The 13,926-nt window shown below is 45.7% G+C and overlaps 1 protein-coding gene across 5 annotated transcripts in view; it reads left to right on the top strand.

The window, feature by feature from the left end:
* The first annotated feature begins 920 nt into the window (after nt 1–920).
* Nucleotides 921–13,926, top strand: part of USP30 (ubiquitin specific peptidase 30) — a 28,574-nt gene continuing 15,568 nt past the window's right edge. For all 5 annotated transcript variants that reach the window (XR_009346115.1, XR_009346116.1, XR_009346114.1 and 2 more), the window contains exons 1-4: nt 921–1,129; nt 4,541–4,650; nt 5,783–5,965; nt 12,276–12,379. Coding sequence is in view for 2 of the 5 variants with exons in the window: in XM_059140610.1 (XP_058996593.1) it covers nt 1,047–1,129; nt 4,541–4,650; nt 5,783–5,965; nt 12,276–12,379 (480 nt within the window). In the remaining 3 variants the exon portion in view is untranslated. The remainder of the gene's footprint in view (nt 1,130–4,540; nt 4,651–5,782; nt 5,966–12,275; nt 12,380–13,926) is intronic.

The raw sequence follows: 13,926 nt of genomic DNA, 5'->3' as shown, positions 1-13,926 counted from the left end.
CATTGATTTCTTTCCTAAAGCAGGTGCAATCACCTGCTCCAGAGTTGGGGAGAATGATTAAAAGGGAGTGCAAATCTCTCTGGCGCTAAGATTCTAGAAGCTGTGTTGTCCAAAGTGGTAGCCACTGCCCACATGCGGCTACTGAACGCATGAAAAGCACTTGGTTCAAATCGAGATGTACTTTGTACAAAAAAAAAAAAAAAAATGTAAATGATCTCTTTTTTTTTTTTTTAAGTTTTTCTAAAAACTTTTATAAAGAAATGACAGTATTTTGGACATAGCGGGTCAAGTAAAAGGTATTGTTAATATTAATTTCATTTTTTTTTAACGTGGCTATTAGAAAATGTGGCCTCCGTTATATTTCTACGGGACAGCGCTATTCTGGAGGCAGACTTGGCTGCCAGTCTTGTTTCCACCACTTATCAGCTACTTCCTATCTCCTGTAAAGTATGGGTCACGTTAGGGCTTGAAGCTTGAATGGGACGAATGCATGTGACGTACTTAGCAATGCATGTAAGTAAACGGTAAGCTCGGTGGCTATCATGGAAGGCCTCGCGCTCTCTGGTGATGCAGTCAGCGATGGTCCTGCGTGCTCATTAAAGGCCTTTCCTCCGCGACCTATTTACACTCCGACGACAATAACAACTAAGGGTGGCCGAGGCCTGATCCCGCTTTCGGGCGGGCCTGCCCTCTTTATAACTAAAAAAATTAAAATGGTCTCAGGAGCTGGAAGTGGGACATTTAAAATGCACGGAGCCAAAGCACAAGTTGAACACCCAGAGGGCCTGAGTCACAGGGCCTCCCTTGGTAACCGACGCTGACGCCGGTTGCTAAGGGGGAAATGGGAAAACAAGGATGTGGTCCGTCGGCTCTTGTTCTCCGGCGGCAGCTACTTCCGGTTCTCAGGGGAGCCAGTCCTTCGTCCTACCTTCCCCAGAGGAGCTGGGACCACGGCTGCAGGTTCCGCCGCCTCGGGAACCTTCCGAGCCCTCGGTCCAGCGCGGTGGTAGTGGCGGGGGCGGCGGCGGGTCTCCCGCGCGGCCGCGATGCTGAGCACCCGGGCTCAGGCGGCGATGACCGCGGCGGACCGGGCCATCCAGCGCTTCCTGCGGACCGGGGCGGCCGTCAGGTGAGCCTTGGGGGGCGGGGCGGCCGGAGAGGCCGGGGCCAGGGTCCCCAGCCTGGGCCTGCGGCGGCCTTTCACGGCGCTAGCAGGAGCAAGCATTCCGGAGGTTCTGCGTTGGGCTCGGTTGGAGGCCCAGGCCGCGAAGCGGGACCGCGGATGAGCCTCCAGGCCCTCCATTTCTTCGGCAACGCCAATTCTGTCAGCCCTCCCCAGTGCTGTTAGCGCCCCAAATTCTCAGTGCCCTGCCCCCCACCTGCCATATCCTCCTCCAATCCTGTCCTTGTCCCCGGAACTTCCAGACACCCTCAGGCTTGTCAAAGCCTCGAATTCTGCCAGTGGCCCTCAGACCTTTCAGTGCCGCCGCGCAGGCCTTCCAGGACCCCTTAATCCTTTCAGGGTACACCCAGTCCTTTTGGGCTCCCCAGTCTTGTCGTGCCCTGAGCCGCAAGCTCCCCAGTCCTGCCGTGGTTCTCACAGCCCTGCAAAGCCAACCAGGTCTGCTAGCCCTTACCCCATTTTGTCAGTACCCCTATTCCTGTCATCCTCCATCCCCCAGTCAAGCCAGGGATCCCTTATTCAATGTGGGTCTTCAGTCTGATTTGTGAATCTCTGTCTTGCAAGGGTCCCAGAACAGATCAGGACTCCTTAACCTGTAAAGGCTTCCAGTTCTGTTAAGGTCTCCCATTCCTGCTAGAACCCCAATAGTATGGGCCCCCAGTCATGTCAGGGTCCCTCTTTCCCTTCTTTTCTTCATCCTCCCATGGGCTCCAGTCTTGAGAGCTGAACACTGCGTCCGCATTATTGACCCTAAATGACTGAGACCTGTTGCTCAGCCTAGCTTCTTTCCTCTGGAACTGGAGCAGGTTTAAAGAGCTTATTATGCCAGTGCTGGGAGCCCTCAATGGCTGTCCTGTCCAGTGCCCCCATTCTGTAGGTGGGAAACGGGCCTTGAGACGGTTTTGCCTGTGGCCTACAGCTGACCTCACAGTAGAGCTGGGGGAAAAGACAGATCTTTTTACTCCTAGACCCCACTGCTCTCCTGTGTTGTCGTTTTGCAGAGGGATGGGGGTTTCCAGAGTCACCAAATTTCACTGGATTTTTTGTCCATACCTTGCTGAGGACCTGGGCAAGTCCTCTCTCCCATCTGTCCTTCAGTTTCCGTCAGGAGGTTTGTGGTTTTAAGCACACACTTGGCATGAATTCAGTTCAATGCTGCCTCACTCACTTTGACCAAGTTGGCTGCACTCTAACATGAAAATTAAGATGATAGGGGCACGTGGGTGGCTCATTCAGTTAAGCATCTGGCTTCAGCCCAGGTCCTGATCTCAGGGTCCTGGGATCGAGCCCAGCATCGGGCTCTCTGCTCAGCAGGGGAATTTGCTTCTCCCTCTCCTTCTTCCCTTTCCCCTGCTCTTGCTCTCTCTAAAGTAAATAAAAATCTTAAAAAAGAAAAGAAAAGAAAAGAAAGATGATAATAGAACCTACCTCTGTGGGATTGTTTTTAGGATGAGATAAGATTGTCACAGTGCCTGGCATAGAGTATGCATCCTTAAATATTAGTGTTTGCTTAAGAAATTTAAAGCAGTTGTAAAGTGCTTTAGAATTTCAGTAATGGTTCTTTTAACTTTTCCAGGCACTTTTGTTAATACACCTGTTGTGTGGAAGTCAGCACAATACAGCACTAAGAAATTCAAGAATAACTTTGCCGAATGCAGTTGAGATGGTTAATACTTAGTAATTGTAGTAGCTAATGTTTGTTAAGCCCTCATCTTTGCCTCGTATGCCCTAGCGCCCGTGAAGCAGGTCTCTTGGTCGTACAGGTGACAGAGCTGAGCCTGAGAAGGGAAAATGATGCCCTAAGGAAGAGCAGAGCCTTAATTGAACCAGATTAAGGCAACTCCCCTTTCTTTTTCTTCTTCTTCTTTTTTTAAAGATTTTATTTATGTATTTGAGAGAGGCAGTGAGAGAGGGAACACAAGCAGGAGGAGTGGTAGAGGGAGAAGCAGGCTCCCCACTGAACAGGGAGCCTGATGCGGGGCTTGATCCCAGGGCCCTGGGATCATGACCTGAGCCAAAGACAGACGCTTAACAACTGAGTCACCCAGGCGCCTGCAACTCCCCTTTTTTAACCAAGTTCTGTGTGCATTCTCTTGACTTTGTTCCAGAGTACAAAGATTTATTTGGAATTTAGTTATCAGTTATGTGCCATATTAGTTATGATATTAGGAAGATGTTGGTTGTTGTAGACAGAGTTATTGGTAACACTAGTGACTCTGTCTTGAGTTAATGTTGACTGAGCTGAGCTCCAAAGGGTGTTCATCTGCATACATTGGAATAAGAATATATCATACACATATACATATCAAACACATCTGTCCAAGTATATATAGCATATATAGATATTCACCCACATGTTGTTTGTCTTATTTGCTGGAAATACATAACTTTGTATAAAAACTTTTAAATTGCTTAAGTGTCTGTGGTAAGAGAATAACTTCATTGCTTAAGCCTCAAGTTAAGACATTTTTAATTTAGTAAAGATTTAGAAGATCATTTATACTATTGTGTGCCTCCTTCCTGTTTAATACTCTTTTTTTCTTTAAGTTTTTTTTTTTTGTTTTTTTTTTTTTAATTTATGAGAGACAGAGAGATAGGCAGAGGGAGAAGCAGCTTCCCCCCTGAGCAGGGAGCCCGATGCAGGACTTGATCCCAGGACACAGGGATCATGACCTGAGCCGAAGGCAGGTGCTTAACCATCTGAGCCACCCAGGCTCCCCTCCCTGTTTATTTCTAAAAGATAGATTCATTTCTATAATTTTTCTCCAGTGTGTAATCATCCAGTAAATACTATTAGGAACCTCTTAGGTGCCAGGCATGATCTAGAGACTTGGGGTATATAAAATAGACAAAGATCCCTGCCCCCAGGGACTTTGCTCTCCAGTGAGGGACACAGACAATAACTGTAGTTAATAAGTGAAGGTGATAAAAAGAAAATGCAGAACTGGGTAGAAGGGACCAGCAGTGCAGGTTCTCACTGTTGGTTAGAAGTGCAGGGGAGGGGAGAGAGAGAGAGCCATGCAGTGATCCGGGGAGCGGGGAGAGCATTCCAGGCAAAGGCCCTGACATAGCCAATGTGGTGCCAGCATGGGAGGCAGAGTAAGGGGAAAACCTGAGATCCCCCTCTGAGTGAGACGGGGCTTCTGTGACCTGCCTTAGGCTTTAAATCCTAGTGTCTGAACATGCTGAGTTTCAAGATATAACCCTTTACTGTATGAGAATGTTTAGCTTGAACATTAGGTGTTTAGTGGGTCAGTCGGTTATTTTGATTAAATGTTATTTCTTTGTACCTGTATCTGTATTTACACGTGCTGCGTTTGGGATGCGGGAAGACGGTAAACTTATTTTCCTTTCCAGATACAGAGTCATGAAGAACTGGGGTGTTATAGGTGGAATTGCTGCTGCCCTTGCTGCAGGCATCTATGTGATTTGGGGTCCTATTACAGAAAGAAAGAAGCGTAGAAAAGGTAAGAATGAGGTTATCACATCATAGTCCGTAGACTTGACCCAAGCCCTTACTGTCCCAAAACAGTACAAAAAGAGGAGGGCATTTTTTGTTCTCTCGTATCTCCAGTTTTGGACATTGCTTCCTTTTAAGCAGAAATTATTTTTAATGACTCATTATTTTAGACCCTATTGTGCAAAGATTTCTGTTTCTTCCCCTCCAAAATCTTGAGTTTGAGACATGCTCTGTAATGAAAAAGTTCACGTGGCTTAATTGTCTAACTGTTCTTCCTCTGGTGCCTGTGTTGTTCAGTAGTACAGCTGACCAATTGTGTGACACGTTTGTGGTTTCACTGACTAGCTGCTAGTCAGCTAGTAAGAGTTGCCAGCTACCATCTTTAATACAAAATTCTATTTCCTTATTTTGAAATGTGCCCCTTTTGTAAATGCTACTCTACTTATGTTGCTTAAAATTCAGCTACAACAAGCAAACAAAAAAAAAGGATCGGTATAGCAAAATGTTGATCATTGTTAAATCGGGGGGGTGGTTATGATTGGAGTTGATTATATAGCCTCTCGTTTTATGCATGTGTAAAAGAGAACCTTCGTAATAAAAAGTTTTTTGAAAAAAGTTATGAGAACCTTCATAATAAAAAAGTTTTTTGAAAAGATTTAAGCAGAAAAGGGAAGTATGTCAAATTTTGTGGATCTCATTGCAGAAAGACTGATCAGAATTTCTCTGGTCATATCTTTCGCACTGATTATAAGAACAAAATCATTGTTTTGGGGAGCAACAAAAGAACAATTGTTTTCTTCTGTTCTGATGTTGCTTTCTTATCAAAGGAGAGAGAGAATGAGAGAGAGATGTTACGAAGTGTTTTGTACAAGCCGTGCCAGACACTGTGGTGGCGGTCAGAAGTAACCCATGACAGGGGACATGTCCTTCTGTTGCTTACAGTCTTCTGAAGGAGCAGCACTAGGACCAGGCCTTGGTACAAACAGAATGCCTGGCCCCCTGATGTCTGTGGATAAGGACTTCCTGAGATTGGGATTTTTGGTGTCAGGTTCCAGTGCAAAAACCCTGGCTCCCAAGTGGGAGAGAAAGAGTTGGTCCAGTGTGATGTGCTTTTCTCTTCTTTCCCCCACGTTTTTCAGGGCTGGTACCTGGCCTTGTCAACTTAGGGAACACCTGCTTCATGAACTCCCTGCTGCAAGGCCTGTCTGCCTGCCCCGCTTTCATCAAGTGGCTGGAAGAGTTTACCACCCAGTACACCCGGGATCAGAAGGAGGCCCCTCCCCACCAGTATTTATCCTTAACGCTATTGCACCTCCTCAAAGGTATCTACTCGGGAACTTCAAGGGGATTGTGTACCTTTTGAAAGCAGCAGCCCTGAGGGCAGGCAGAGGGTTAATAGCTTCTGTGTGAAACACAGATCATCATGGAAAAAGAAAACCAAAAAACACTGTGGGTGCAGTAGATACAAACAGTAATTAAAAAAAAAAATTAAAGATGTAACCATTTGTTTTTGAAAATTGTCAGTGTATTAACAGCTTTTTAGGGAAGAGAACAAATCCACTGCCACTTAAGCATTTTGGTTGTAAGAAGTAATCTGGCTTATTAAAGTTTAGAAAAAAGAAGTGTCTTAGACTAAGCGATAAGGTAGTTCACAGAAGAAATAGTACACTGTATTTAGATAGATGGGAAGAATATCTAACAGGCATTCAGATATGCAACTTGGCTGTCATCAAAGATATAGAAATAACCTTAACAGTGAAGTTATCACTGTGCTGCCTGTCAGCAAAGACTGAAAACTCCACAGACCTGCCCAGCTGTTGGACAACATGTTCACATGTGCTGGTGGCAGGGCAACACAGGGCCAGCTTTATGGAGAGCAGCTTGGAACGACACGGTACTAGCTTGCAAAGTGTCCAGTACCATCTGACCTGGGAATTCCATTGACCATGATTGACACTAGCCTGAAATGGAGTTGTAAGAGCCCACGAGCTCCAGAGTGGCTGACTAGGGGTGCTGAGCCAAGGGAGTCACTGTTATACAGGCTTCACATGGGTTTGAAGAGGTCACCCGTCCACCTTCATTTTTTTTTTTTTAAGATTTTATTTATTTATTTGACAGAGAGAGATCACAAGTAGATGGAGAGGCAGGCAGAGAGAGACAGAGAGAGAGAGAGAGAGAGAGAGAGAGAGAAGCAGGCTCCCTGCCGAGCAGAGAGCCCGATGTGGGAGTCGATCCCAGGATCCTGAGACCATGACCTGAGCTGAAGGCAGTGGCTTTAACCCACTGAGCCACCCAGGCGCCCTCCACCTTTGTTTTTAAACCAGCTTTTTGCCTGTATAACTAATTTTTCCTCCCATAACATCTCTTCACATCCTGAGGACATTCCACAGAACACAATTGGGGAAATGCTGGGAAGTGTGCAAAGATTTCCCAACACCTGGTTACAAAGGAAAGCAGGGGAGGGGGTCCCACAGGAGAATGATTAAGCAGTCACTGGAATATTATGTAGCCATTATGAATTCATCTTTGCCAAGTGTTTTTTGTTAAGTTTAAAAGAGCGGTGTTTGAAGTATGTTGTATTTGACTTCAGCAAAGCAAAGATTTCCACAGATAGAGGCTGGACAGGAAAACACCAAAACGTTCACCTTGGCAGTTTTGGTCTTGTGCAGCTGACAGTTTGGAAACCTTAAAACAAAACAACTGTATTTCTTTTTTTTTTTTTAATTATTATTATTCTGTTTTAAATTTTTTTTTAAATTTTATTAGTATATAATGTATTACTAGCTCCAGGGGTACAGGTCTGTGAACCATCAGGCTTACACACTTCACAGCACTCACCATAGCACATACCCTCCCCAATGTCCATAACTCAACCACCCTCTCCCTACCCCCCTCCCCCCAGCAACCCTCAGTTTGTTTTGTGAGATTAAGAGTCTCTTATAACAACCGTATTTCTAAAGCTCTCAACAGTAAGCATATATCCCTCTCACAGTCAGGAAAAAAACTGGATTTAGAAAACACTCGGTTCACTGTTGCTTTGCAGAGATGTGTTCCCAGGTGATCTCAGCTTGACACGGAAAGCGAGTTCTGCTCTTCTGTATCACAGGCAATTTGAAAGTAATTTCTTCTGCTCCCCTGTTGTAAGCAAGTACCATCCCAGAGCGGAAAGCTGAAATGTGGGCAGTACAACACAGGTTGAGTACCTGTCCCAGCATGACCGCTGGTCTTCCCTCTTCACATGCGTGACCCAGGGCTGGGAACTGGAGCCGTGCTACACCTAGAGTCTAGGCTCCCTTCCCTGTCTCTGCTTTTCAGGGTCGTTTATTTTGGGTCTTAGAGATAATTTTTAATTTCACAAGTAACGCTTGAATACACTCTGCTGCTAAAATTTAAAGCATCACGCATAAAGTGACAGTTCCCCTTTATCACTGCCCTGCTCCCATTCCCCTCATTTCTTTCCAAAGAAAAATACAAATGTATCCTTCCAGACCATTTTCTGTGCACTTAAATATGCTTCTAAGCACCCGTAGAAATTATATATTGTTATGTTTATGTTTTTTCATAACCAAATAGCATAATGGTGCAAGAGTGTCTGTTTTAGCACACATAGCCCTACCTCATTCGTTTTTTTCTCTTTGTGAGTTTATCGGGCTTATATCTTCTGTGGGTTGCCTGCTCATTCCCACTGGCCACTTTTTAAAAATTATGGTGGGACACCTGGGTGGCTCAGTTGGTTAAGCAGCTGCCTTCGGCTCAGGTCATGATCCCAGAGTCCTGGGATCGAGTCCCACATCAGGATCCTTGCTCGGCAGGGAGCCTGCTTCTCCCTCTGCCTCTGCCTGCCTCTCTGTCTGCCTGTGCTCACTTGCTCTCTCTCCCTCTGTCTCTGACAAATAAATAAATAAAATCTTTAAAAAAAAAAAAAAATAAAAATAAAAATTATGGTAAAATATCCATAACATAAAGCAGGTACCATCTTAACCATTTTTAAGTGCATGTTTGGGTAGCATTTTGAGTACCTTTGCATTGTTGGGTAACCGAACCCACTCTTCTCTACACACAGAACTTTTCCATCATCCTGTCCTGAAACTGTGTCTATTAAGCAGTGACTTCCCATTCTCCTTAGTCCCCCAGATCCTGGAAGCCACAGTCGTACTTTCTGTCTATGAGTTTGATTCTGTATCTCCCAGAGTGGAATCCTACAGTGTTTGTCCTCGTGCTTCTGGCTTATTTCACTCAGCATCATGTCCTTGAGGTTCATCCACGCTGTAGTGTGGGGCAGAATTCCATTCCTGTTTAAGGCTTCAGAGGAATAATACCCCATTGTGTGTACATGTGGCATTTTGTTTGTCCATTCATAAGTCAAGGGACATTTGTGTGGTTCCCCCACTGGCTACTGTGAATAATGCTTCTGTGAGCATGGCTGTACAGATTTCTATTGATGTCCCTGCTCCTAATTCTTTTGGGGTCTATACCTAGAAGCGGAATTACTAGATCAGGTGGAAATTCTGTTTAATTCTTTTGAGGACTTGTCATGCTGTTTTCCAGGGCAGATGCACCATTTTGCCTTCCCCTGACAGTGCACGCAGCGCTCTAACTCTCCACATCCTCGCCAACACTTGTTATTGTCTGTCTTTTTGACAGTAGCAGTCTTGGGTGTGAGGCGATCATCTCGTTGTGGTTTTTGATCTGCATCCCTACTGAGAAGTATTGTTGAGCAGGAGTTTTCCTGTGTTTCTCGCCATTTGTATAGTTGTGTTTTTTGTGTTTGTTTTCATTTTGTAAATGTCTACTCCAGTCCCTTCTCCATTTTTGAATTGGGTTGTCTGTTTTTATTGTTATGTCTTAGGTACTCTTAATATGTTCTGGATATCCGTCCCTTATACGTGCGATTTGCAAACCTCGTTCACTTTCACAGTTGCACAGTATCCATAAGATACTATTATTTAGCTATTTGTTTGCCTCCGGGGCCTTGTTGTCATAAACAGGCTACAGTGAATGTTCTTATTTGCGCCCATAGTGCATACAAGCCTTTGTTTCCCTAGCATAGATCCTGAGAGAGATACTAGGATATGAATTGTAGGATATGAAAAGTCGTAGATACTGCCAAATCGTCCCACAGCATTTTGGGCAAAATTAGGCTAAAGGGGACAGTAAAATTTTCCTTTGGAGGAAAAAAGCCAACTGACAGGCTACACTGAGGAGTGTAGGAGGAGAAAGGGAAGTACAGTTGCCTTCTGAAAAGGCTCCCTTTGTTCTGGAGGATAAAAGTCTGACACCAGGATAGATCTGCCCTGGTAAGACAGGCCTCAGGACTTAGCACTGGCTACTGGGCTGCTGCTGCTCCCCACGTTACCCCCCAGAGGCACCACCACATTCAGATCCAGATGGAGGTTGCTCAGAACCTCCCAAGTCAGAACCTGAAGTAGTCAAAGGATTGTCTCAAGTTCACCAACTGCAGATCAAAGAGAAGAAATAGGCTAGCTTCGTTTTCCCAGAGTTAATTGCATTTGGGAAGCTGCCCTGAGGTGGCAGGCCCCAGTATTTTTTTTTTTTAAGATTTTATTTATTTATTTGACAGAGATCACAAACAGGCAGAGAGAGAGGAGAAAGCAGTCTCCCCGTGGAGCAGAGAGCCCGATGTGGGGCTCGATCCCAGGACCCTGGGATCATGACCAGAGCCAAAGGCAGAGGCCCTACCCACTGAGCCACCCAGACGCCCCTGGCCCCAGTATTTTTTTTTTTTTTTTTGAGATGACACTTTTTTTAATAGTTAAAATCTACAGATTTAATTTTTTTTTATAAACATATATTTTTATCCCCAGGGGTACAGGTCTGTGAATCACCAAGTTTACACACTTCACAGCACTCACCAAAGCACATACCTTCCCCAATGTCCATAATCCCACCCCCTTCTCCCAAACCCCCTCCCCCCAGCAACCCTCAGTTTTTTTTGTGAGATTAAGAGTCACTTATGGTTTGTCTCCCTCCCAATCCCATCTTGTTTCATTTATTCTTCTCGTACCCACTTAAGCCCCCATGTTGCATCACCACTTCCTCATATCAGGGAGATCATATGATAGTTGTCTTTCTCTGCTTGACTTATTTCGCTAAGCATGATACGCTCTAGTTCCATCCATGTTGTCGCAAATGGCAAGATTTCATTTCTTTTGATGGCTGCATAGCATTCCATTGTGTATATATACCACATCTTCTTGATCCATTCATCTGTTGATGGACATCTAGGTTCTTTCCATAGTTTGGCTATTGTGGACATTGCTGCTATAAACATTTGGGTGCACGTGCCCCTTTGGATCACTATTTTTGTATCTTTAGGGTAAATACCCAATAGTGCAATTGCCGGGTCATAGGGCAGTTCTATTTTCAACATTTTGAGGAACCTCCATGCTGTTTTCCAGAGTGGCTGCACCAGCTTGCATTCCCACCAACAGTGTAGGAGGGTTCCCCTTTCTCCGCATCCTCGCCAGCATCTGTCATTTCCTGACTTGTTGATTTTAGCCATTCTGACTGGTGTGAGGTGATATCTCATTGTGGTTTTGATTTGTATTTCCCTGATGCCGAGTGATATGGAGCACTTTTTCATGTGTCTGTTTGGCCCCAGTATTTTTATCTTCCATACTCTAGCAGTCGTGGTCCAGTGAAATATACTGTGGAGGGGGTCAGCAAGATCAGGAAATCAGCAAACTATGGTGTGCCGACCATGTCTGCCCCACTGCGTGCTTTCGTCAATAAAGTTTTATTGAAACATTTGTGCCCATTTACTTGCTCTTTATGGCTGCTGGGATGCTATGATAGCAGAGTTGAGTAGCTGCTGCAGAGCTCGCAAAGCCAAAAATGTCTTTTGTCTGACCCTTGACAACATTTGCCAATCCTTGATCTAGCTGTAACTATAATGTAAACTCATAAGCCCATCACACTTGTGTTTTTGTTCATTAGGCTTGATTCCTACTTATGACTGAAAAGTAAACTCAGGGGCACCTGATTGGCTCAGTCGGTTGAGTGTCTGGTTCTTGATCTTAGCTCAGGTCTTGATCTCACGGTCATTAGTTCAAGCCCCATGTTGGGCTCTACACTGGCCCTGGAGCCTACGTGAAAGAAAGAAAAGTAAACCCCACAGCAGTCCCCTTCAGGCTGCCACATATGGCTTGGTGCTTTACCGTGATAATCAGAAACTCCAGGGCGGACGGACATAAGCGAAGGCCCTGTGGCCTCAGAGAGAGTCCAATAGAGGCGAGTCAAGCATTGAGTGTGGCTTGGACTAGATGAAATGTTTAAGGGCCCTTCTGCCCTCAGAGTTGTGAGTTAAAACCATTTCATTCAGTAGAAATCTTACAACAGTTTATATCGAGACAGTAATTCAAAAAGCTGAAGCCGATTTCTTCATTTAAATGCTACAGGCTCATGAAAAAATCACATTCACTCAGGAAACACACAGTGCCTAACAGCCCTCTAAGCCTTGAGTAAAGCTACAGAGAGGAATAATGAAAGAGCTGTAATTCCAAGGTGAATTTTACAGTGAGATGCTTAATTAGCTTTGATATGTTGTGGGGGGTACATTTCCTGGTTTGTTGTTTTGCCAGAGAATCTAACAATTGCCTTTCTGCTTTCCAGCTCTGTCCTGCCAAGAAGTCACCGACGATGAGGTCTTAGATGCAAGCTGCTTGTTGGATGTCTTAAGAATGTACAGATGGCAGATCTCTTCCTTTGAAGAACAGGTAAACACCCCATTCAAAGTCCTGCCCACTCACGCACGCATTGGGGCCTGTGCTAGCAATGAGGGTTGAAAACCAGCCTCGATGCTGCGGCATGAGGAATAAATGCCAGTGTTGAGCTTGCACTTGCCTCGCCTGAATGTACATTTCTCTGGCAGTTTAGTATTCTGGGACCAGATCATGAACTTTGTTCCTGTTCTCGTGGTCAGGAAAAAGACCGCTGTTTTGGTTTTGTTTTTGTTTTCCCAGTGGGTGGAAGGTTCACAGGATAGGGTTTGAACAGTTGCCAAAGAGCGAGCCTCTGTTTGGTCCTTGAGTGACTTTGCACTTGATTACCTGGGTCCTTTGGAGAGCAGCAAGCAGGTGGCTTTACCGTAGAAGCAGAGAGAGATTCAGGTGAGACCCTTTTTTGAACCACATCCTCATTTAAAAAAAAAAATCTGTTTTTAGAGGTTAGATTAATTGAAGTGGCCCCTGGCCTTGAGCAGGTGTACTGGGAAACCCCAGGGCCTTCCTCCAGCCCCTCGGACCCGTTTTTGCACGACTACAGATTCACTGCGCTTTTTGGTCCTGGCCACCGTCGTCGTCCTCAGAGCGCTAGTCTGGACAGTGAGTCTGGCCGAAGCTGAGATGGTGAAGTTGTAGGGACAGGTCGTCTACCGTCCGCCCTGGCCACATTCCTGGCTGGCTTTGGCCAGCTCTGTGTTGGGTGCTCCTGCCTCCGCTGTCCAGACAGCGGACCTGAGAAATGGGAGACGGCCTTTAGGCCCCCAAAAGGGTAGGCTGGGAGTGAAAAGCATTTAAAAATGCTGGAAAGTGAAGTGGGAAGCCTTTCCAGCTCCCCTTATTTTTAAAGACTACGTCTGTTTCCATCCTAGGCTGAAGCCAAGCAGGTGTTCCTTTTTAAACACAGTGTTGATGGTTTCAACTCTCTTACAGTGTGTCTCGATGAATCCCTTGTCTATTGAAATGTTTTTCCATTTAGAAAATGCGTACTAAATCCTCCTCTGGTAGCTGACAGGATTTAGCCTCGTTTTCCTCTCCCTAAACTGAGTGAGTGACTGCGATTTAGTCCCAAGGACATCAGGTCCTTTGTCTAAGTCCTGCTCTTCTGTCAAGGACCCGCCGATGTCCCCATTCCTCTTGGGAAGTGTTTCCAGCAGCTTCAGCCTGCAGTCATCACCGAGCCACTCAGTGCTGTGGTGTGCTTGGAAAGAGGCAGGCGTGGCTGGCCATCGGCCTCCTCCTGCCTGGCCTGGGGCCTGTGCGCATCTTCATCATCACTGATCTGGTCAGTCAGCGGCAGACTCGCACTCCCACACACTTTTTGGAGCTAGAGCTGTGGGGGACATATCGGGCCAGGTGCTGGACTCGTGTGACTTCTCTGCATTCATCCCCATGGCACACCTGTAAGGACTCACTGTTACTGTCCCCATCTTGCCGAGGAGAACACTGAGGTTCAGAGAATCCCAGAGTTACACAGCTGTTGTGCCACTTCCAGTCGGCGACGAGAGAACAATTAGGCACAAACAAGTCAGCTGCAAAAGACT

This window comes from Mustela lutreola, chromosome 11 (genome assembly GCF_030435805.1).
Source record: "Mustela lutreola isolate mMusLut2 chromosome 11, mMusLut2.pri, whole genome shotgun sequence".
Lineage (NCBI taxonomy): Eukaryota > Metazoa > Chordata > Mammalia > Carnivora > Mustelidae > Mustela > Mustela lutreola.
Note: the sequence above shows the minus strand (reverse complement) of the source record. Positions and strands in the feature narration are given on the sequence as shown.